Source organism: Macaca thibetana, chromosome 20 (genome assembly GCF_024542745.1).
Source record: "Macaca thibetana thibetana isolate TM-01 chromosome 20, ASM2454274v1, whole genome shotgun sequence".
Taxonomy (NCBI): Eukaryota; Metazoa; Chordata; class Mammalia; order Primates; family Cercopithecidae; genus Macaca; species Macaca thibetana.
In genome coordinates, this window is record NC_065597.1 from 71,398,882 (window position 1) to 71,423,541 (window position 24,660).

Consider the following 24,660-nt stretch of genomic DNA (forward strand, 5'->3'; position numbering starts at 1 on the left):
TTTTTGAGACAAGGTCTCCCTCTGTCACCAAGGCTGGAGTGCAGTGGTGCAATCATGACTCACTCCAACCTCAACATCCTGGGATCAAGTGATCCTCTCACCTCAGTGTCCTAAGTAGCTGGGACCACAGCATGCGCCACCAGGCCCAGCTAATTTTTTTTTTTTTTTTTTTTTTTTGAGACAGAGTTTCGCTCTTTTTGCCCAGGCTGGAGTGCAATGGCGTGATTTCGGCTCACCGCAACCTCCGCCTCCCTGGTTCAAGCAATTCTCCTGCCTCACCCTCCCGAGTAGCTGGGATTACAGGCATGTGCCACCACCCTGGCTAATTTTGTATTTTTAGTAGAGACAGGGTTTCTCCATGTTGGTCAGGCTGGTCTTGAACTCCCAACCTCAGGTGATCCACCTGCCTCGGCCTCCCAAAGTGCTGGGATTACAAGCGTGAGCCACCGCGCCCGGCTTTTTTTTTTTTTTTTTTTTTGAGACAGTTTTACTCTTGTTGCCTAAGTTGTAGCGCAATAGTGCGATCTCAGCTGACTGCAACCTCCACCTCCTGGGTTCAAGCAATTCTCCTGCCTCAGCCTCTGAGTAGCTAGGACTATAGGTGCGCGCCACCAAGCCCAGCTAATTTTTTGTAGTAAAAACGGGGTTTTACCGTGTTAGCCAGGCTGGTCTGGAACTCCTGACCTCAGGTGATCCGCCCGCTTTGCCCTCCCAAAGTGCTGAGATTACAGGTGTGAACCACCAAGCAGGCCTTTTTATGTGTGTGTGTGTGTTTTTTTTTAGATGAAGTTTCTCTCTGTTCCCCAGGCTGGAGTGCAGTGGCATGATCTCAGCTCACTGCAGGCTCTGCCTCCTAGGCTCAAGCAATTCTCGTGCCTCAGCCTCCTGAGGAGCTGGAAATACAGGTGCACACCACCATGCCCAACAAATTTTTGTATTTTTAGTAGAGATGGAGTTTTTCCATGTTGGCCAGGCTGGTCTCAAACTCGTGACCTCAAGTGATCTGCCTACCTCGGCCTCCCAAAGTGCTGGGATTACAGGAGTGAGCCACTGTGCCCAGCCAATTAAAAAAAAAAAATTTTTTTTTTTTTTTGAGACAGAATTTCACTCTTGTTGCCCAGGCTGGAGTGCAATGGCATGATCTCAACTCCCTGCAACCTCTGCCTCCTGGTTTCAAGCGATTCTCCTGCCTTTGTCTCCCAAATAACTGGAATTACAGGCATGCGCCACCACGCCCAGCTAATTTTGTATTTTTAGTAGAGACAGTGTTTCACCATGTTGGTCAGGCTGGTGTCAAACTCCGGACCTCAGGTGATCCACCCTCCCAAAGTGTTGGGATTACAGGCATGAGCCACCACACCCGGCCTTAAACATTTTTGTAGAGATGGGGGCTTGCTACGTTGCCTAGGCTGGTCTTGAACTCGTAGGCTTAAGTGATCCTCCTACCTCAGCCTTATGAGTAGCTGGGACTACAAGTGCACACCATCATGCCTATATATATATATATGTATATATATTTTGTTTGTTTGTTTTTTGGTGACATGGAGTCTCAGTCTGTTGTCCAGGCTATGCTTTAGTGGCATGATCTTGGCTTACTGCGACCTCTGCCTCCCGGGTTCAAGCAATCCTCCTACCTCAGCCTCCTACTTCAGTCCCAGTAGCTGAGACTACAGGCGCCCGCCACCACACCTGGCTAAGTTTTTTGTTTGTATTTTTAGTAGAGACAGGGTTTCACCATATCGGCCAGGCCGGTCTCGAGCTCCTAACCTCGTGATCTGCCTGCTTTGGCCTCCCAAAGTGTTAGGATTACAGGCGTGAGCCACTGCACCCAGCCCACACCTGGCTAATTTTCTTTTTAGTTTCTTTAATTTTTAATTAATTATTTAGACATGGAGTCTCCCTGTCGCCCAGGCTGGAGTACAGTGGCAGGATCTCAGCTCACTGCAACCTCCACCTCCGGGGTTCAAGTGATTCTCCTGCCTCGGCCTCCTGAGTAGCTGGGATTACAGGTGCCCGCCACCGCTCCCAGCAAATTTTTGTATTTTTAGTAGAAGTGGGGTTTCACCATGTTGAGCAGGCTGGCCTTGAACTTCCGACCTCAAATGATCCACCTGCCTCGGCGTCCCAAAGTGCTGGGATTACAGGCATGAGCCACAGCACCCAGCTAATTTTTTTCAAAGATGAAATCTTGCCATGTTGCCCAGGCTGGTTTGGAACTCCTGAGCTCAAATGATGCTCCCGTCTCGCCTCCCAGAGGGCTGGGATCACAGGGGTGAGCCACCAGGAACCAGCTGCATTTTCAGGGCTTACTCATGGCCAAGGTGAATCAGATCCGGCTGAGGACGAGGCAGGCATCACAGGTCTCCCTAGACAAGCCAGGCACCCTAGGGATCTGCAGGGCCTCTGGGGTGTGGGGGGCCCAGTCAGCCCCTTCACCCCAACACCGGCCCGGGGCTCCCCCACCGTGTTTCCGCTCGGCATCCACAAAGCAGCGCGTGTGCCGAACGCCCCCTACTGGTTGGGGAAGCGCCAACCCTATGAGCCCAGAGATCTCCCCCTGACTTGGGGAGAGGAGGGCCAGAGGACCGGAATGGGCCTTGCTCCAGACCCCAACAGGGGCATCTGACCCCCGTTCCGCCTTCCTGGGAGCATCCAGGATCCTTTCCCAGGCAGGGACTTTTTGGTTCTCATCCCGGCTCCAACGACTGGTATCCCTGCCCCTGCCACCACCCCAAGCAGGCTATAGTTCCCCATAGGCACGGGAGCATACCAGGGCCAGAAAGGTCAGTGGGTGCATCCCCCTGCTCCTAGCAAATTTCCGTAGAGGAAAAAGCCTCGTTAATACTGAGGACATAGATTCCTGCCTGGGTTCCATCTCCCATTCTCTGTATGTTCTCAGGAAATTCTCCTCCCTTACTCTATCCTCCCTTCACACCCCCCATCTAGGGCAGCAAAATTTTCCTGTGACCCGCAATACCCTTCACCCTGCTGTAACCCCCTCTAAATGAGTGTGGGCAAAACCTACAAATATATCACTTCTCTGGTTAGGATGTATGACACGGTGAGGTTGATCTTGAGATAGATTATCAATGATTCTTACCTAATCACACGCACCCTTAAAAAGCAGAGTTGGCCGGGCGCGGTGGCTCACACCTGTAATCCCAGCACCTTGGGAAGCCGAGGCTGGAAGTTCGCTTGAGCCCATGAGTTTGAGACCAGCCTGGACAACATAGGAAGACCCTATCTCTACAAAAATTAAGAAAGTTAGGCCGGGTTCAGTGGCTCACGCCGGTAATCCCAGCACTTTGGGAAGCCGAGGTGGGCGGATCATGAGGTCAGGAGATCAAGATCATCCTGGCTAACTCAGTGAAACCATGTCTCTACTAAAAAAATACAAAAAATTAGCCGGGCGTGGTGGCAGGCGCCTGTAGTCCCAGCTACTCGGGAGGCTGAGGCAGGAGAATGGCGTGATCCCTGGAGGCGGAGCTTGCAGTGAGCCAAGATCGTGCCACTGCGCTCCAGCCTGGGTGACAGAGCAAGACTCCGTCTCAAAAAAAAAAAAAAAAAAGGAAAAAGAAAGTTAACACATGTAGGCCGGGCATGGTGGCTCACACCTGTAATCCCAGCACTTTGGGAGGCCGAGGCAGGCGGATCACCTGAGGTTGGGAGTTCGAGACCAGCCTGACTAATATGGAGAAACCCCTTCTCTACTAAAAATACAAAATTAGCCGGCTGTAGGCTGGGCGCTGTGGCTCACACCTGTAATCCCAACACTTTGGGAGGCTGAGGTGCGCAGATCACCTGAGGTCAGGAGTTCAAGACCAGCCTGGCCAACATAGTAAAACCTGTCTCTACTAAAAAGTACAAAAAACTAACCGGCCTTGGTGGTGGGTGCCTATAATCCCAGCTACTTGGGAGGCTGAGGCAGGAGAATCACTTGAATCAGGGAGGCGGAGATTGCAGTGAGCCGAGATTGCGCCACTGCATTCCCGCCTGGGTGACAAGAGCGAAGCTTTGTCTCAAAAAATGAATAAATAAAAAGGCTGAGTAATATTAGGCCAGGCGCTGTGGCTCACACCTGTAATCCCAGAACTTTAGGAGGCTGAGGCAGATGGATCACGAGGTCAGGATATCGAGACCAGCCTGGCTAACCCAGTGAAATGCCGTCTCTACTAAAAATACAAAAAGTTAGCTGGGCATGGTGGCAGGCACCTGTGATCCCAGCTACTAGGGAGGCTGAAGCAGGAGAATCACTTGGACCCAGGCGGAGGTTGCAGTGAGCCGAGAACACACCATTGCACTCCAGCCTCTACCTACCAAAGTGTTGGGACTACAAGCGTGAACCACTACACCCGGCCTGAGCCCAGGAAGTTGACACTGCAGTGAGCCATGATTGCACCACTGTGATCAAACCCCACCCCCTGGGAAAAAAAAACAAAACGAAAAACCTAAGTGTAAAAATGAGAACAACCTATCCTCACCTCTGCAGCAGCCACCTTTGCCGACAGCGCTTCCTCCTGCCTACAGTTCTTACGATTTCCCATCTCCAACCAGCAGCTCCCAACCGGCCTGGGCAGGGGTGGGGGGCAGGCTTTGTCCTGAGAAGTGCTGTGCATGGTCAGAGCAGCTGAGACTCCCGAGCCAGTAAGGAAAGAGCCAAGGGAAGGAGCCCTGAACCCGCTGCTATAAGGAATCCCCCATGCTTTCTGGAGCTTCCTGGACTTCTGGCCATCTTTAGGGTGGGTCAATAAAGTTGCTTTTTTTTTTTTTTTTTTTTTTTTTTTTTTTAAGATGGAGTCTCGCTTTGTCACCCTAGTTTTTTTGTATTTTTTTAGTAGAGACGGGGTTTCACTGTGTTAGCCAGGATGGGCTGGAATGCCTTCTTTTTTTTTTTTTTAAGATGGAGTCTCGCTTTGTCACCCAGGCTGGAATGCAATGGCACGATCTTGGCTTGCTGCAACCTCCGCCTTCTGGGTTCAAACGATTCTCCTGCCTCATCCTCCCAAGTAGCTGGGACTACAGGCGCGTGTCACCATACCTGGCTAATTTTTGTATTTTTATTAGAAACAGGGTTTCACCATATTGGCCAGGCTGGTCTCGAACTCCTGACCTCAGGTGATCCACCCACCTCAGCCTCCCAAAGTGCTGGGATTAAAGGCATGAGCCACCGTGCCCAGCCAAAGTGGCTTTGTTTTTTTGTTTTTAAGAGTCGTAGTCTCTGGCTGGGTGCAGTGGCTCAGGCCTGTAATTCCAGCACTTTGGGAGGCCGAGGCAGGAGGATTGCTTGAGCTCGAGTTCTAGACCAGCCTGGGCAACAAAGTCAGACTCCCATCTCTACAAAAATTAGCTGGGTTCAGTGGCACATGCCTGTAGTCCTAGCCAATAGGGAGGCTGAAGTAGGAGAACTGCTTGAGCTCAAGTGGTTGAGGCTGCAGTGAGCTGTATTCACACCACTGCACTCTAGCCTGGGTATAAGAGCGAGTCCATATTAAAAAAAAAAAAAAAAAAGAGTGGGAGACTTGCTCTACTGGCCAGGCTCCAGGAGTGGCACGATTATGGCTCACCACAACCTCGAATCCCTGGCCTTAAGCAATCCTCCCGCCTTGACCTCCCAAAGTGTTAGGATTATAGGCCTGAGCCACCAACTCTGGCTGAAGCTGCATTTTTTTTTTTTTTTTTTTTTTGAGACTGAGTCTCGCTCTCTAGCCCAGGCTGGAGTGCAGCAGCCTTGGCTCACTGCAACCTCCACATCCCAGGTTCAAGTGATTCTCCTGCCTCAGCCTCCTGAATAGCTGGGATTACAGGCGCCCACCACCATGCTGGGCTAATAGTAGAGATGGGGTTTCTCCACGTTGGTCAGGCGGTCTTGAACTCCTGACCTCAGGTGATCTACCTGCCTCGGCTTCCCAAAGTGTTGGCATTACAGGCGTGAGCCACTGTGCCTGGCCTAACGATGATTTTTAATAATGGCTTTATTGAGAGATAATTCACATACTATACAATTCAGCCATTAAAGTGTACATTTAAGTGGTTTTTTAATGTATTCCCAGAGTTGTGCAACCATCACCACAATCAATTTTAGAACATTTTCAGTACCCCAGAGAAAATCCCACACCTGTTAGCAGTCACTCCCCATTCCCCATCCCCCAGCCCCAGCCAACCACTAGGTTTACTTTCTGTCTTTAAAGATTTCCCTGTTCTGGACACTTCGTAAAATGGAATTTCGCAATATGTGTGGCCTTTTGTGTCTGGTTTCTTTCACTTAGCAGAAAGCTTTCAAGGTCCATCCATGCTGTAGCATGTATCAGTGCTTCATTCCTTTTTACGGTTGAATAGTATTCCATTGTGCACATAGTCTTCTTTTTTTTTTTTTTTTTTTTTAGAGGCGGAGTCTCGCTCTGTTGACAGGCTGGAGTGCAGTGGTGTGATCTCAGCTCACTGCAACCTCCACCTCCCAGGTTCAAGTGATTCTCCTGCCTCAACCTTCCAAGTAACTGGGACTACAGGCACGTGCCACCACACCCAGCTAATTATTTTTGTATTTGTAGTAGAGATAGGGTTTTACCATGTTGGCCAGGTTGGTCTCCATCTCTTGACCTCATGATCCGCCAGCCTTGGCCTCCCAACATGCTGAGATTACAGGCATGAGCCACCACGCCCAGCCACTGAATTATGTATCTATTCAATAATGCCTTTTTTTTTTTTTTTTTTTTTTTGAGACAGAGTCTCGCTCTGTCACCCAGGCTGGGGTGCAGTGGCATGATCTCAGCTCACTGCAAGCTCCGCCTCCGGGGTCCACGCCATTCTCCGGCCTCGGCCTCCTGAGTAGCTGGGACTACGGGCACCTGCCACCACACCCAGCTAATTTTTTGTATTTTTTAGTAGAGACAGGGTTTCACCGTGTTAGCCAGGATGGTCTGACCTTGTGATTCACCTGCCTCGGCCTCCCAAAGTGCTGGGATTATAGGCGTGAGCCCCCGCGCCTGGGTTGCATTTATTTGTTTTTTCTTTTTTTGAGATGGAGTCTCACTCTGTCACCCAGGCTGGAGTGCAGCGGCGCGATCTCGGCTCACTGAAACCTCCGCCTCCCAGGTTCAATCAATTCTCCTGCCTCAGCCTCTCGAGTAACTGGGATTATAGGTGTGTGCCACCATGCCCAACTAACTTTTGTATTTTTAGTAGAGATGAGGTTTCACCAGTTGGCCAGGCTGGTCTCGAACTGCTGACCTCAGGTGATCTACCTGCCTCAGCCTCCCAAAGTGCTGGGATTACAGGCGTGAGCCACTGCACCTGGCCTGTGTTTTTTTTTTTTTTTTAATTATTTTATTTTATCTTGTTTTGAAGTATTTCACTCTGTTGCCCAGGCTGGCTTTGCACTCCTGGACTCGGGATTTTTCTGCCTCAGCCTCTGGAGTAGCTGAAGTTACAGATGTGTGCCACCATACTCTGCTGATTACTTTCTTTACAGAGATCCACTGTTTATTTGTATTTATTTATTTATTTATTTATTTGGAACATGGTCTTGCTCTGCTGCTCAGGTTGATGTGCAGTGACATGATCACGACTCACCGCAGCCTTAACTCCCGGGCTCAAACAATCCTCCCGCCTCAGCCTCCTGAGTAGCTGGGACTTCAGATATAAACCACTGTGAGCAGCCAAGAGACCCACCTTTTACAGGGTAAGTGGTTTGTTTGCCAATTTTCACTGCCCCACCACGTGAGGGTGTTTGGAGTGGGGAGCAGCTTCACCCCGTGTGAACAGCAGAGCCCAGCGCACACTTGCTGCCTCCCACCTGCTGCCAGGTAGAGCTGGGAAGGGGAAAGGCTGAGCCCCACCTCCGACCTTCCCTGCATATCAGGAGATCTCGTCGTTCTCCAAGGTCAGCTCAGATGCCTCTGGCCACTGCCATCCATGGCAACTTGGTGCCAGGGATGACGGCAACCAACACTCATTGATGCCGTGACATGCCAGGCTTTCACCGGCTTTCCACAACAGCCCTACCAGGGGGATGCTGTGTGGCTTCCATTTTGCAGACGAGAGAGTAGAGTCAGGTTAGTAGGGTTGGGTTACAGGCAGGACCTGGGTTCTGTGCCACACTTCGTGGCTGCTGGTGCTTTCTGGAAGTCTGTTGTCTGAAGAGCAGGGAGTGTGTGTAGACAGAGACGGGCCTGACGGCTGTGCCGTGGGCATGTCCTAGACACAAAGCAAAAAAAATATCAAGAAGGTCAGATGCAGTGAAGACAGAAAACAGAGACCTGGATGTAGCATCCTGGAGGTCCTCATGACTTTGAAAAGAGAAGGGTTTGTGTGTTTTATTTATTTATTTGTTTGTTTATTTTTGAGACAGAGTCTCACTGTCACCCAGGCTGGAGTGCAGTGGTGCAATCTTGGCTCACTGCAACCTCTGTTGCCCAGGTTCAAGCGATTCTCCTGCCTCAGCCTCCTGAGTAGCTGGGATTACAGGTGCCTGCCATTGTGCCTGGCTAATTTTTGTAGTTTTAGCAGAGATGGGGTTTTACCATCTTGGCCAGGCTGGTTTTGAACTCCTGACCTCATGATCCGCTTGCTTTGGCCTCCCAAAGTGCTGGGATTACAGGCATGAGCCACCACGCCCGGCCATGTGTGTTTTATTTTTGAGACAAGGTCTTACTCTGCCGTCTAGGCTGGAGTGCAGTGGTGCACTCTTGGCTCACTGCAGCCTCAACCTCTTAGACTCAAGTGATCCTCCCACCTCAGCCTCCAGAGTAGTAGCTGGGACCACAGATGTGCATCACCACACCTGGCTAATCTTTTAATTATTTGTAAAGACGACGTGTTGCTATGTTGCCCAGGCTGGTCTGGAACTCCTGGGCTCAAGCCATCCTCCTGCCTCTTGCCTTGGCCTCCCAAAGTGCTAGGATTACAGAAGTGAGTCACTGCCCCCATGCAGTCATGGGAGTGTGATGGAGTGAGCAGGAGGGAAGGAGAGAGAGTGAATGTGAGCATCCATTTCAAGGAGTTTTGCTGTTAGAGACCAGAGCTGGGCCGGGAGTGATGGCACATGCCTGTAGTCCCAGCTACAAAGGAGGCTGAGGCAGGAGAATGGCTTGAACCTGGGAGGTGGAGGTTGCAGTGAGTGGAGATCATGCCATTGCACTCCAGCCTGGGTGATGGACAGAGACTCTGTCTCAAAACCAAAAAAGAGCAGAGCTAAGGGGATCTAGTGTCAGTTGGCTGATTTGAAAGGAGAATAGTAACAGCTTGTTCTCAGTAATGGGTATGATCCAAAAGAGGGCGTGCACTGAAGACAAAGGAGAGGGGACAGTTTCTGGAGTGACGTCTCTGAGTCGTGCAAGTAGAAGGGTCTTCTGTGCATGAACAGCATGGACGCTCATCCAGAGACACTGGCCGACGGCAGATCCCTGGCACAGAGAGGGAGGCAGCGGTGGGCATGGCAGCCTGTGGCAGGTCTCTTCTAATTGCTTCCATTTCCCTCAGAGAAATGGGAAATGAGACTACAAGCAAGGAGGAGGTGCGAGAGGGCTTGAGGGGAGAGGAGAAGGAAGGGTATGAAGAAAGGGTCAGGGCAACAGGATGCGGTCACAGCAGCCCCCAGACCCACTTGAGGGTATGGATGAGGCACTTAAAAATAAGAGCAGTAGCGGGCCAGGCACAGTGGCTCCCGTCTGTAATCCCAGCACTCTGGGAGGCCGAGGCGGGCCGATCACCTGAGGTCAGGAGTTGGAGGCCAGGCTGACCAACATGAAGAAAACCCCGTCTCTACTAAAAATACAAAAGTAGCCGGGGGTGGTGGCGCACACCTGTAATCCCAGCTACTCGGGAGGCTGAGGCAGGAGACTCGAACCCGGGAGGCAGAGGTTGCGGTGAGCCGAGATTGTGCCATTGTATTCCAGCCTGGGCAACAAAAGCAAAGCTCTGTCTCAGAAAAAGGACCTGGTGCAGTGGCTCACGCCTATAATCCCAGTGCTTTGGGAGGCTGAGGCATGAGGATCACTTGAGCCCAGGAGGCTGCAATAAGCCGTGCACCAATGCTTTCCAGCCTGAGTGACAGAATGAGAACCTGTCTCAAAAAAAAAAAAAAAAAAAAAAAAAAAAAAAAATCCAAAAACCCACCACCTAGCAGGTGACTTTGACTTTGACAATATCCCTAATACAACTGTTACTGACTGGAGGGAAAAAAAAAAACAATCAGCAAGGTTGTGGGATTTCCTCTTCCTAGCCATATTTGGCTGTTTCTTTCAGGTAGGGAAAGGGGAAGAGCAGGCAGTGTGAGATGAACTGGGTCACAGCTGCAGGAGTTAGCAGGATCAATGGGGTCAGCCAACTATGGCCCACTGGTCACATCCAGCCCACTGCATTTTTTTTTTGTTTGTTTGTTTGAGAGGGAGTTTCGCTGTTGTCACCCAGGCTGGAGTGCAATGGCGTGATCTCGGCTCACCACAACTTCTGCCTCCCAGGTTCAAGCCATTCTCCTGCCTCAGCCTCCTGAGTAGCTGGGATTACAGGCGCCCACCACCACGCCCAACTAATTTTTGTATTTTGAGTAAAGACAGGGTTTCACCATGTTGGCCAGGCTGGTCTCGAACTCCTGACCTCAGGTGATCTGACTTCCTCAGGCCTCCCAAAGTGCTGGGATGACAGGCATGAGCCACTGTGCCTGGCCCAGCCCACTGCTTTTATATCAAACCTTTTTCTATTGTGGTAAAATATATATAACAAAAACTTACTGTTTAACCAATTATTTATTTATTTGTTTTTGCAGAGATGGGGTCTTACCATGTTGCCCAGGATGGTCTTGAACTCTTTTTTTTTCTTTTTTTTTTTTTAATAGTCTCGCTCTGTTGCCCAGGCTGGAGTGCAATGGTGCGATTTCAGCTCACTGCGACCTCTGCCTCCCAGATTCAAGCGATTCTCCCTCCTCAGCCTCCTGAGTGGCTGAGATTACAGGCACAGGCCACCACACCTGGTTAATTTTTGTAGTTTTGTAAACATGGGGTTTCACCATATTGGCCAGGCTGATCTTGAACTCCTGACCTCATGTGATCTGCCTGCCTCGGCCTCCCAAAGTGCTGGGATTACAGGCATGAGCCACCACTCCCAGCTGGTCTTGAACTCTTGGTGGGTAAACAAGTGAGCCAGCCAGCAAGGCTTCATCTGTATCTACAGCCACTCCCCATGGCTAGCTTTACCGCCTGAGCTCTGCCTCCTGCCAGATCAGCGGTGGCATTAGATTCTTATAGGAGTGCAAACCTTATTGTGAATGAACCATGGATGTGAGGGATCTAGGTTGAGTGCTTCTTACAAGAATCTAATGCCTGATGATCTGTCACTATCTCCCATCACCCCCAGATGGGACTGTCTAGTTGAAGGAAAACAAGCTCAGGGCTCCCATTGAGTCTACATTATGGTGAGTTGCATAGTTATTTCATTATACATTACAATGTAATAATAGAAATAAAGTATGCAATAAATGTAATGCTATAGCAGGTGTCAGTGCTTCATTCCATCTTATGGCTGAATAATATTCCACTGTAGGGACAGACCACATTTAGTTTATCCATTCATCCGCTGATAGACACTAGGTTACTTCCATGTTTTGGCTGGTGTGAATAATGCTGCTATGGACGTGGGTGTACCATGATCTGTTTGAGTCCCTGTTTTCATTCTCTTGGATGTTTACCTAGGAATGGAATTCCTGGGGCCTATGATAACTACTGCCTATTGCGTGGCTCACAAACCAAGAATGGTGTGGTAGACAGAACAATGGCCCCCCCCCCCCCCAATGATGTTCATGTCCCATCCCCAGAACCTGTCAATAGTTACCTTACGTGGCAAAAGGGACTCTGCAGATGTGATTACGTTAAGGATTTTGAGATGGGGAGATTATTCTGGATTATCTGGGTAGGCCCAAGAGAGGGAGATGAAAGGGTGAGAGAGATGGGATGGCAGAAACAGAGACTGAGAGGTGCACTTTGAAGATGGAGGAAGGGGCCACAAGCCAAGGAATGTGAGTGGCATCTACAAGTTGGAAAAGGGAAGGAAACAGATTCTCCCCTGGAACTTTAGGAGAAATGCAACCCTGCTTACACCCTGAATTTAGCCAAACATTAACCCGTCCGGACTTCTGACCTCCAGAGAATAAATTTGTGTTGTTTTTTAAAATTACACACACACACACACACACATACACATACACATACACATACAAATATTTATAGAGATGGAATCTCCCTATGTTGCTGCCCAGGCTGGTCTCCAACTCCTGGCCTCAAGTGATCCTCCTGCATCAGCCTCCCAAAGTGCTGAGATTACAGGCATGAGCCACGATTCCTGGTCAGATTTGTGTTGTTTTATGCCACTAAGCTTGTAGTAACTTGTTACAGAGGCCATAGAACTTTTACATTTTCTTTTTTTTTTTTTTTTTTTTTTTTTTTTTTTTTTTTTTGAGATGGAGTTTTGCTCTGTCGCCCAGGCTGGAGTGCAGTGGCCGGATCTCAGCTCACTGCAAGCTCCGCCTCCTGGGTTCACGCCATTCTCCTGCCTCAGCCTCCCGAGTAGCTGGGAATACAGGCGCCCGCCACCTCGCCCGGCTAACTTTTTGTATTTTTTAGTAGAGACGGGGTTTCACCGTGTTAGCCAGCATGGTCTCGATCTCCTGACCTCGTGATCCGCCCATCTCGGCCTCCCAAAGTGCTGGGATTACAGGCTTGAGCCACCATGCCCGGCCAGAACTTTTACATTTTCAAATGGTTGGAAAGCAATCAAATGAATGATATTTTGTGGCACATGAAATTATACGACATTCCATTTGTGTCCATAAGCCAAGTGTTATTGGTACCCAGAGATGCCCATTGATTCATACACCATCTAGGACTGCTTTCCAGCCAGAAGGGCATAGTTGAGTGCTTGCAGGAGGCCATGTGGTCTGCAAAGCCTAAAATATTTACTATCTGGTCCTTTTGGGAAAAAAACCTTGCTGACTCCTAATATATTTATTCATTTTGTTCTTCTTGTTTGTTTGTTTTTTGAGACGGAGTCTTGCTCTGTTGCTAGACTGGAGTGCAATGCCACGATCTCGGCTCACTGCAACCTCCGCTTCCCACATTAAAGCGATTCTCCTGCCTCAGCTTCCTGGGTAGTTGGGAGTATAGGCACACACCACCACGCCCGGCTAATTTTTTGTATTTTAGTGGAGACGGGGTTTTACCATGTTGATCAGGATGGTTTCGATCTCCTGACATCATGATCCACCTGCCTCGGCCTCCCAAAGTGCTGGGATTACAGGGGTGAGCCACCGCACCCGGCCTGTTTGTTTTTGAGATGCTTCGTCACCCAGGCTGGAGTGCAGTGGTGCAATCTCAGCTCACGGCAGCCTCTGCCTCCCAGGTTCAAGGGATTCTCATGCCTCACTCTCCGGAGTAGCTGGGATTACAGGCACCCACCACCATGCCTAGCTAATTTTTGTATTTCTCGTAGAGGTAGGGTCTTGCCATGTTGGCTGGGCTGGTCTGAAACTCCTGACTTCAAGTGATCCACCTGCCTTGGCCTCCCAAAGTGTTGAGATTACAGGTAAGAGCCACCACTAATGGCCTGATTTTTTTTTTTTTTTTTTTTTTTTTTTTTTTTTTTTTTTTGAGGCGGAATGTGGCTCTCCCAGGCTGGAGTGCAGTGGCGCAATCTTGGCTCACTACAATCTCCACCTCCCAGGTTCAAGCAATTCTCCTGCCTCAGCCTCCCAAGCAGCTGGGACTACAGGCATGTGCCACCATGCCTAGATATTTATTTTTTTGTCTTTTTAGTAGAGATTGGGTTTCACTATGTTGGTCAGGCTGGTCTTGAACTCCTGACCTCAAATGATCCACCCACCTCCGCCTTCCAAAGTGCTGGGATTGGCCGGGCGCGGTGGCTCAAGCCTGTAATCCCAGCACTTTGGGAGGCTGAGATGGGCGGATCACAAGGTCAGGAGATCAAGACCATCCTGGCTAACACGGTGAAACCCCGTCTCCACTAAAAAAATACAAAAAACTAGCCGGGCGATGTGGCGGGCGCCTGTAGTCCCAGCTACTCGGGAGGCTGAGGCAGGAGAATGGCGTAAACCCGGGAGGCGGAGCTTGCAGTGAGCTGAGATCTGGCCACTGCACTCCAGCCTGGGCGACAGAGCGAGACTCCGTCTCAAAAACAAACAAACAAACAAACAAAAAAAACAAAGTGCTGGGATTACAGGCATGAGCCGTGGCACCCGGCCTGATTGATTATTTTTATTTTTTGTTTTATTTATTTTTTTGAGACGGAGTCTTGCTCTGTTGCCCAGGCTGGAGTGCAGTGGCATGATCTCGGCTCACTGCAACCTCTGCCTCCTGAATTCAAGCGATTCTCCTGCCTCAGCCTCCTGAGTGGCTGGGACTACAGGCACGTGCCATCACGCCTGGCTAATTTTTTTGTATTTTTAGTAGAGACAGGGTTTCACCGTGTTAGCCAGCATGGTCTCAATCTCCTGACCTCGTGATCCACCTGCCTTGGCCTTCCAGAGTGCTGGGATTACAGGCGTGAGCCACTGTGCCCTGCTGATTATTTTTACTTAAAATTTTGTTTTGAGACAGAGTCTTGCTTGTTGCCCAGGCTGGAGTGCAGTGGTACAATCTGGGCTCACTGCAACCTCTGCCTCCTGGATTCAAGCAATTCTCCTGCCTCAGCCTCCAGAGTAGCTGGAATTATAGGCACCTGTCACCACGCCTGGCTAATTTTTGTATATTAGTAGAGATGGGGTTTTGTCATGTTGGCCAGGCTGGTCTTGAACTCCTGACCTCAGGTGATCCACTGGCCTCGGCCTTCCAAAGTGCTGGGATTACAGGTGTGAGCCACCGTGCCCGGCCCGGTCAAGGCAGTTCTGTAGGGGAGGAGCAGGAGGCAGACGTGCTTGCTCCAGCTGCAATTCATTCATTCATTCATTTTTTCAGGCACTGGAGATGTCATTCAGTGCATTTGGTTTTGTGGCCCTATGGCATATATTGATTGTCTCCAAATGTCATCATTTCCTGAGCACAGCTCCTGTCGCTGCAGTGTGGTCGGGAGCTTCTTGAGGGCAGCGTTTCTGTTTGACTTCCATGTGGCCAACTAGGATATGTGAACACAGAAAGAAGTAGCCAGGGCTGATTGGACAGTCCCTCTCCAGGGCTGTGCAAATGATGCCCATGTTCCTCGGGTACACAGAGGGGGTCCTGGAAGGCTGATGGGCAGCCCTGATTCTGCTGCCTTCTGCCTGGGCTACAGTAAGACCTCATTCGATGGGGGAATCACAAGCAGCAGGGTAATACGAGGGGGGCACTTGCTTGGGGAACAAAAGTTAACGGGGGCACCAAACCTGTCAGTAATCAAGATTCACAAAATTTTAATGCAATACTTTAGAGAAATCAAAATTGGGCAGGCATAGTGGCTCACACCTATAATCCCAGCACTTTGGGGAGACCAAGGCAGGAGGATGGCTTGAGTCCAAGAGTTTAAGACCAGCCTGGGCAACATAGTGAGACCCTGTCTCTACAAAAAATTTAAAAAATTGCCAAACATGATGGTGGCATGCTTGTAGTCCCAGCAACTCGAGAGGCTGAGTTGGGAAGATCACAAAGGCCTAGGAGTTCAAGGCTGCAAAGAGCTATTATATCACCACTGTACTCCTGCCTGGGCAACAGAATGAGACCCTGTCTCAAGAAAAAAATTGAAATTAATGCCAAAAATTTACAATAAGCAAAATATCTGAATCACAAATTAAAAACACATTTATTGATTTATAATAAATCAATATTAGAAATCAATGTTGAACCAGCTTTTGATTTTGATTTTTTAAATTTTTGAGACAGTCTCACTTTGTTGCCCAGGCTGGAGCTCAGTGGTGCGATCTCCACTCACTGCAACCTCTGCTTCCCTGGTTCAAGTGATTCTCAGAGGCCGGGCGCGGTGGCTCAAGCCTGTAATCCCAGCACTTTGGGAGGCCGAGACGGGCGGATCACAAGGTCAGGAGATCGAGACCATCCTGGCTAACCCGGTGAAACCCCGTCTCTACTAAAAAATACAAAAAACTAGCCGGGCGAGGTGGCGGGCACCTGTAGTCCCAGCTACTCAGGAGGCTGAGGCAGGAGAATGGCGTGAACCCGGGAGGCGGAGCTTGCAGTGAGCTGAAATCCGGCCACTGCACTCCAGCCTGGGTGACAGAGCGAGACTCCGTCTAAAAAAAAAAAAAAAAAAAAAAAAAAAAAAAGTTGTTCTCCTGCCTCAGCCTCCTGAGTAGCTGGGATTACAGGCACTCATCACCATGCCCAGCTAATTTTTGTTTTCAGTAGAGACGGAGTTTCACCATGTTGGCCAGGCTGGTCTCGAACTTCTGACCTCAAGTGATCTGCCTGCCTCTGCCTCCCAAAGTGCTCGGATTACAGGTGTGAGCCACCGCACCTGGCCGTCTTTGAATTTAAAACATTTTATTATTATTATTATTACTTCATGAGACAGAGTCTCACTCTGTCGCCGAGGCTGGAGTGCAGTGGTGCAATCTCAGCTCACTGCAACCTCTGCCTCCCGGGTTCAAGAGATTCCTCTGCCTCAGCCTCCGAGTAGCTGCGACTACAGGTGCCCATCACCACGCCTGGCTATTTTTTTTTTTGTATTTTTAGTAGAGGTGGGGTTTCATCGTGTTAGCCAGGATGGCCTCAATCTCCTGACCTTGTGATCTGCCCGCCTTGGACTCCCAGTTAAAATTTGTTTGTTTGTTTATTTATTTATTTATTTATTTATTTATTGAGATGGAGTCTGGCTCTGTCGCCCAGGCTGGAGTGCAGTGGCACGATCTCGGCTCACTGCAAGCTCCGCCTCCTAGGTTCATGCCATTCTCCTGCCTCAGCCTGTAGCTGGGACTACAGGCGCCCGCCACCACACCCGGCTAATTTTTTGTATCGTTAGTAGAGACGGGGTTTCACAGTGTTAGCCAGGACTGTCTCGATCTCCTGACCTCGTGATCTGCCCGCCTCTGCATCCCAAAGTGCTAGGATTACAGGCATCAGACACCGTGCCTGGCCAGATTTATTATTAAGACAGGGTTTTGCACTGTTGCCCAGTCTGAAGTGCCATGGCGTGATCATAGCTCACTGTAGTCTTGAATTCCTGGGCTCAATCAACCCTCCTGCCTCAGCCTCCCAAGTAGCTGGGACTTTAGGCATGCACCACCATGCCAGGCTAATTTTTTTTTTATTATTTTTTGTGAAGACAACATCTAGTTATGTTGTCCAGGCTGGTCTCCAACTCCTGGCCTCGAGGGATCCTCCTGCCTTGGTCTTCCAAAGTGCTGAGATTACAAGTGTGAGACACTGTGCCTGGCCATTATTTGAATTTAAAGATAAGCATCGACAACAGTGTCTTGGAGAGCAATACTGAAGCCTGAGGGAAAGAGAAAAATCAGTAATACTGAGACAGTCATTAAAATGTGGAGAATGTGTTTACCATGGATTTTTGGCAGTAATTTATTTTATTTATTTTGTTTTATTGAGACAGGGTCTTGCTGTGTCACCCAGGCTAGAGTGCAGTAGCATGATCACAGCTCACTGCAGCCTCAACCTCCCTGGGCTCAAGCGATCCTCCCACCTCTCCCTCCCGAATAGCTGGGACTACATCACCACAACAAGCTAATTCTTTTATATGTTTTGTAGAGACGGGGTCTCGCCATGTTGCCCAGGCTGGTCTTGAACTCCTGAGCTCAAGCAATCCACTCACTTAGGCCTCCCAAAGTGCTGGGATTACAGGCATGAGCCACTGTGCCCAGACAATTTTGATGTTTTAAAATGTTAAATTAAGACATAATTTGAGGCCAGGCGTGGTGGCTCATGCCTGCAATCCCAGCACTTTGGGAGACCAAAGCTGGTGGATCACTTGAGGTCAGGAGTTCGAGACCAGCCTGGGCAACATGCCGAGACCCCATCTCTACAAAAAATGCAAAAATTACCTGGGCATAGTGGCGCACTCCTGTAGTCCCAGCTACTTGGGAGGCTGAGGGACAAGAATCACTTGAACCTGGGAGACGGAGGTTGCCGTGAGTCGAGATTGCACCACTGCACTCCAGCCTGGGTAACAGACTGAGACTGTGTCTGAGAAACAACAGTAACAACAAGGAAAACCCAACATAATTTATCTTGGGTGTTGAGATCTTTGGCACTCTCTTACATTTTGCGACCTCAACTCTTGCCCCAGGAACCAGAGTCTGTGTCGGCCTAGAAATGACTTCCAAGACAAATTAAAAAGCAGGTCTCTGTCATCCCCTGGGCCGGACTCCAAATGCCACTGCTTTGGGGGGGCTTCCTTGATTTATTAGGAAAAGGAATGGGCACCTGCTACCCAGTTCAGTGTGGTCAGGCAGCTCCTGGGTCTGCCTGGGCCACCCACTTGTGCCTAGGGTTTACCTCTCATTCTTCCTGCCAAGGCTGTCTCCAGGGACATCAGCTTTGCAGGTCACTCTCTGCAGTTCATGTATGTGCCCAGCCCTGTACCATCCCCCGCGAAGAGAGAAAAGAGTAAAAGCACAGTACCTCTTCTCTGGGAGACAAAATTGGACCAAGGAGGCCAGGTGCAGTAGCTCACGCCTGTAATCCCAGCACTTTGGGAGGCAGAGGCGGATGGATCACGAGGTCAGGAGTTCAAGACCAGCCTGGCCAACATAGCGAAACACTGTCTCTACTAAAAATACAAAAAATTTAGCCAGGTGTGGTGGTGGGCGTCTGTAATCTCAGCTACTTGGGAGGCTGAGGCAGGAGAACAGGAGAATCACTTGAACCTGGGAGGCGGAGGTTCCAGTGAGCCGAGATCGCGCCACTGCACTCCAACCTGGGCGACAGTGCGAGACTCTGTCTCAAAAAAAAAAAAAAAAAAAAATTGAACCAGGGAGACATCCAGAGAACAATGTGAAGGCCACATATAACCAAGTATGACAGAATGCTTTGCTCTGCAAAAGAACAAAAGCAAGTACAAAATAAGGCCCTGATCAGAGGTGAGGTGTGACAGGTGGGAGGATGAGTGTGATATAAAGAACGAGGGCTTTCTGCAGTCAGCACTCCTGAGTCCATCCTTATCTGCAACTGTGAGCCTCTGTCTTTCCATCTTCAAAATGAGAGGATAAAGAGACAGTAATGCATCAGAATAGCTTGCTCACTGCTGGGTGAGGTGGCTCATGCCTGTAATCCCAGCACTTTGGGGACTGGGGCAGGCAGATCGCCTGAGGTCAGGAGTTCAAGACCAGCCTGGCTAACATGGCAAAATCCCGTCTGTACTAAAAATACAAAAATTAGCCGGGCTTGGTGGTGTGTGCCTGTAGCCACAGTTACTCGGGAGGCTGAGGCAGAAGAATCGTTTGAACCCAGGAGGTGGAGGTTGCAGTGAGCTCAGATCGTGCCACTGCACTCCAGCCTGGGTAACAGAGGAAGACTCCATCTGAAAAAAAAAAAATAGCTTGCTCACTAGGGGCAGTTAAAAATAGGCTTCCTGCCAGGGCCATCCATGGTTCATGCTTGTAATCCCAGCAATTTGGGAGGTAGAGGTAGGATTCCTTGAGTCCCAGGAGTTCAAGACCAGGCTGGGCAACATAGTGAGACTCCCATCTCTATTCATGAAAAACAGTAAAAAGTTTTTTGTTGTTGTTGTTGTTGTTGTTTTTTGAGATGGAGTTTCGCTCTTGTTGCCCAGGCTGGTGTGCAATGGCACGATCTTGGCTCACTGCAGCCTCCACCTCCTGGTTCAAGCGATTCTCCTGCTTCAGCCTCCCAAGTAGCTGGGATTACAGGCATGCGCCACCACGCCCCCGGCTAATTTTGTATTTTTAGTAGAGACGGGGTTTCTCCGTGTTGGTCAGGCTGGTCTTGAACTCCCGACCTCAGGTGATCCACCTGCCTCAGCCTCCCAAAGTGCTGAGATTACAGGGGTGAGCCACCGCACCCGGCCGAAAGTTTGTTTGTTTGTTTGTTTTAAATAAAAATATAGTAAGCCTTCCAGAGACTTTTTTTGTGAAGTGGTCTGGGATCTCTCCTTAGAGAAACTGCCTAACAGGTTGCTTCAAGGATTGGAGAGCATGTATGCAAAACTGTTCTGCATCCACCGGGTGCTGGCAACATCTAATAACAATATTTCCCAATAATAACAGTAACTATTGTTACTAGTAGGAATAAGTCAAATTAGGAGGCGCGATTTAGGCGGAACCTGGAAGGCTGTGGGCAGGATCCAGGACATTCCAAGGCAGGCGTGGGCTTCCTGAGCCAGAAGCCAACCCTCCAGGAGCCAAGGGAGGGCCTGGGGCCGGAAGGTGGGGCGTGCGAGCGGAGGACGGAAGCTCGCCGCCAGGGTCCCCGTCCCTGCCCTAAGTCGTCACCCCCTCGTAGGGAGCGCACCCTGGCGGAGGTGCAAGTCCCACTCGGGCTTTGTTATGAATGAGAAGCTGCAGCCTTCAGCCCGCGGAGGGAACAGTGGGGGTCTGGGGGGAATAGCAGGACACCCGGCAGCAACCAGCAGAACTCCCGGCAGCGCCGGCAGCCTGGGCCCGGGGGCCGCTGCCGTTCGGGCCCGCCTCCACCTTCCCCTCTCCGCCGGGGGCCCGGGTTTCCTAGGGCGGCCCCAGCATCCGAGGCGCCCTTTGCCGTCCTCTCGCCAGGTCCAGGATTCCCAGGATCCGGAGTCCTTGCCGTGCGTCCAGCGGCGCGCAGCTCAGCAGGGAGGGAGAGAGGAGGCTGGCCGGCCTCGGAAGTCAGCCCCAAGTTACATGTGGGAAGCGGTGGCTGTGACGCAAGTTTCCAGGGGGCCCTGGGCTTGGCTCGAAGAGAGCACACCGGAGAGGCTCCGCTCGGTGCAGTTGCAATGGTGAAAAAGCAGAAGCCCCAAGCGCGAACCCCAGGCCGCCTTCCTTGCTGCCGCAGCACGCCCGACCCAGCCGCGCCCCCTCCTCCCCGCGGGCCGGCCGAGCGCGCGGACCCTGCATTGGGCAGTCGCCGCTGGACCCCGGGCTGCACAGGCTGGCCTCCCCGCGCGGTGGCTGGCCTTTTTTTTTTTTTTTTTTCAACGCTTGCCAACCTGTCAGCTGATGGACCTCATCACCCATAGTGGCGCATGTAGCTCGGCCGCAGCTCGCTCCATTCACGCCGCGCCCCCCAAGCCCGCCCGCGGCCCCCGGCCCCCTGTGCCCAGCGAGAGGCCTGCAGACCCCGGCTGCAGCCGGTCCCCGGGGGCCCGCGCCCCTCTCGCCCCGGCCTCGCGCCGCCTGGGGGGCGCTGCAAATAGTCCTTTGTTTACATGCAATTCCTTACTCCGCGGAAGGAGGCCGGGGGAGTGCTGAGTTTTCACCAGCTGTTTCCCGCCTTGAAACAGACATATGATCAGCTGCAAACACACACACACACACACACATACACACGCCCGGGGAGGCAGGCCGGAGAGACCTCCCTCCCGCCCCTCCCGCCCGCCTCCCTCCCCTCGCAGCCGCCGCCGCCGCCGCCGCCGCCGCCGCCAGCATCTGGGACCGGCCGATTCTGCACCTCCGTCCGGCGCTGCCCTTTGATTCGGATTTCCATCTTGCATTCTCCGGCTGATCGCGGGACCTGGCTCGTGCAGAGGAGGGGGGCCGATCGCTATGGAGTATTTCATGGTGCCCACTCAGAAGGTGCCCTCTTTGCAACATTTCAGGAAAACAGAGAAAGAAGTGATAGGAGGGCTCTGTAGGTGTGTACTCCTCCTTCCCCCACCCCCTTCCTACCATTGCAGCCCCCGGCTAGCCCGCCCGGGCGGGCGCGCGTGTGCGCACGCATGGCCCGCGCCGCCGACCCCGCTAGCCTTTCTTAGCTGCCGGGACGGCTGCAGCCCCACGCGCCGGGTTCGCGCCGCCCCGGGACCCTCCTCCCTTGGAGCATGGGGGCCCCAAGCGGCCCCGGCCACTTTTGTCCGCTGCAGGCGGGCGAGTCGCAACGTTTGTAAATTGCAAACAGACCCACGTGGTTCTGCAGCAGTCCCGGCCATGCTTGGTGGTGGTGGCCTTCCCCCCCGCGCTTCCTCTTTCCCCCTCCCGCGGCGGCTTCCTTCCTCTCCTTCCTTCCTCGCGATCTTAGGTCGTCCCCATCCAAGGGGGTCTCGGGGGCCGGGGCGCGCGTGGGGGTGTAGCTAGGGCGGCTACAATGCAGCCATGCCGCGGCTCCCGGCGCGGGGTGGGGGCGGGGAGCCGGGCACTGTGCGTGTTTGCAGAGTGGGGCTGCAGCGGGGTTGGGGGCGTGCTCGCGTGTGGGTGTGGGGGGTGGGCGGGCCCCGAGGGGCCCGCGCGGCCGGTAGGGGCGCCGCGGCCCGGGGCACGTTGGCTGCTGCTCGCTCGCCCGCCCGCTCCCGGGCGCTGTTTACTAGCGAGGCCTGGACGTGACTCTGCAGCCCTCTTGGAGTAGGCGGACCTCTGCGCGCGGCCTCGCGGGAGCTGTAGTTCTCCGCATCCTGCTGGTGCAGCATTGTGGGATTTGTAGGCGCTCCTGGGCCACGCTTTCCCTGCACAAAGCTCGGACCCATGGGCACGGTGGGCAAGGCAGGCCAGGTGGGCAGGCCTTTTGGGGAGGGGACACCTGAGGCTGCCTCTAGCCTCGCAGGGCAGCTTCCCGCCGCACGTGGGTTTCCTCTGCAAACTTTCCCATCCAACGCCCCTCCCCCCTGCCGTAAATCGAAAGCGTCGGGTCCCCCGGCCGGGTGGGTGGCCCGAGATCCGCAGGCCTCCCCAGAAGCCACTTTGCAAGCTTTGGTCCTAGGTTGCTCGAAACCCAAAGGGTGATGGATTCAAGGACCACACACAGCTAAGCCACCCCGCACACTTCTTAAAATGCACATGCCTGGAACTCTGATCGCTGGCGCCCGGACATCTGCATTTTGAACGACCCCCCGGGCGGGGTATGGGGGAGGTGGGCGTTCTACGGAGTGCGCAAGTTTGGGACCTGCGGCCCCTTTCCTGCCGCGCTGCTCCAGGAGCGAAATGGCTCCCCAGGGCTGGAGCCACGTGCTCTGCCGCCCGAGGCAGTCTGGGCGGGGATTGAGGGAGGAGGAGCCCGCCGGTGTGGCACAGGCTGGTGGTCACTAGCGCCTCGGAATCCGGCCTGGAGGGAAGGTTGCTGCACACGTGTAGACAACTCCTGCCCAACCCGCTGCCCCAGGGGTCCCCACCTTAAGGCTACTCTGAAGTTCCCAGTCAATACCTAGACTTGGGCCAGATGATGGGTTTGGCAGCTGGCAGGGATGCCCGGCTGGCCCTTGCACGAGGCCCACCTGGAGGACCCAGTAATAATAAGTAAAAAAAAAAAATTCTTGAGCTGTTTTTAGGTTCTGGGGGCTCACTTTGCTAGAATTTTCTCATTGAATTGTCATAATCTTTCTATGAGTCAGAAGTGTCTTTTGATTCTGTGTAAAGAGGACACAGAGACTGGAGAAGGGACCACTACAGCAAGTGGTAGAGCTGGAACTTGAACCCTTGTCCTGGGGTTGCAGGCTGCTGCAGGGCTGGGCTGGGCAGCCTGCAGTGGTGCAGTTGAGCTGCTGTGCCTGCTGGAGAGGACATTCTGGGCCTGATCCTGGGCAGGGTTGGGGGGCCCTCTGGCTGCCACGCCTGGGCCTTGGGTGAGTCCTCTCAGGGCCCCCTAAGATTCTGGCTTCAATTTATCCCTGCCCCAAGCTTCCCTTTGGAGGATACCAGCAGTCCTCTAGAGTAGCTGGATCTTGGTAGGCCAAGGGCTTGAAGGTGTAGAGCCTTCGCCCAGGGTTGGGCACAGCAATGTCCATTGCAAGACAGTTGTCAGCTGTGCATTAGGCGTGGAGTTGGGGGTCCTGGATTTGTTTATCTTCAGTAGGGGTTGCAGGGTGAGGTGGGAAGCTTGTCCGGGATCAAACGTGTGCTTTAGGCAGGACTTTCTGGCCAGATGCATTTGCTTTTCTGGGTCATCTCAGGCTGGTGGGCTTTGCTCCATCCCTCAGTGACCAGCAGGGATTTCCCTTTCTGTCTCCCAGGCCTGCCAGAGGGGAGTGTAGGGCACAGTGCTGCGCACACAAGCTGCAGGTTTTGGACCTGTCGCCTAATGGTTCTGTCTCTGGAAAACAGTGCACCTGTGAGAAAATTAGCTATGAGTATAGAAAGTGCCTGGTAGCTGTTAAAATGACATTCAGTCTTTTTTTTTTTTTTTTTGAGACAGAGTCTCACTCTGTCACCCAGAATGGAGTGCAGTGCTGCAATCTTGGCTCTCTGCAACCTCCGCCTCCTAGGTTCAAGCGACTTTCCTGCCTCAGCCTCCTAAGTAGCTGGGATTGCAGGCATGTGTCACCATGCCTGGCTAATTTTTGTATTTTTAGTAGAGATGGGGTTTCACCATGGTGGTTGGCCAGGCTGGTCTTGAACCCCTGACCTCAGGTGATCTGCCCACCTTGGCCTCCCAAAGTACTACGATTACAGGCATGAGCGACTGCGCCCAGCCACTGACATTCACAGTCTTTTTTTTTTTTTGAGATGGAGTCTCGCTCTGTCACCCAGGCTGGAGTGCAGTGGTCTGATCTCGGCTCACTGCAAGCTCAGCCTCCCGGGTTCACGCCATTCTCCTGCCTCAGCCTCCTGAGTAGCTGGGACTACAGGCGTCCGCC

The 24,660-nt window shown here is 52.0% G+C and overlaps 2 protein-coding genes across 3 annotated transcripts in view; one reads left to right on the forward strand and one right to left on the reverse strand.

The window, feature by feature from the left end:
- DNAJA3 (DnaJ heat shock protein family (Hsp40) member A3) overlaps positions 1 to 11,779 on the reverse strand; it is a 192,785-nt gene extending 181,006 nt beyond the window's left edge. Inside the window, exon 1 of the mRNA XM_050774361.1 lies at positions 11,775 to 11,779. The gene's annotated coding sequence lies outside the window, so the exon portion shown is untranslated. The remainder of the gene's footprint in view (positions 1 to 11,774) is intronic.
- TFAP4 (transcription factor AP-4) overlaps positions 1 to 24,660 on the forward strand; it is a 67,837-nt gene that overhangs the window by 29,709 nt on the left and 13,468 nt on the right. Inside the window, exon 3 of one of the 2 annotated variants that reach the window (XM_050774456.1) lies at positions 7,539 to 7,678. Coding sequence is in view for 1 of the 2 variants with exons in the window: in XM_050774455.1 (XP_050630412.1) it covers positions 21,644 to 21,732 (89 nt within the window). In the remaining variant the exon portion in view is untranslated. Of the gene's footprint in view, positions 1 to 7,538; positions 7,679 to 21,327; positions 21,733 to 24,660 lie in introns of those variants that run through there. The other variant, XM_050774455.1, reaches the window with a different exon arrangement.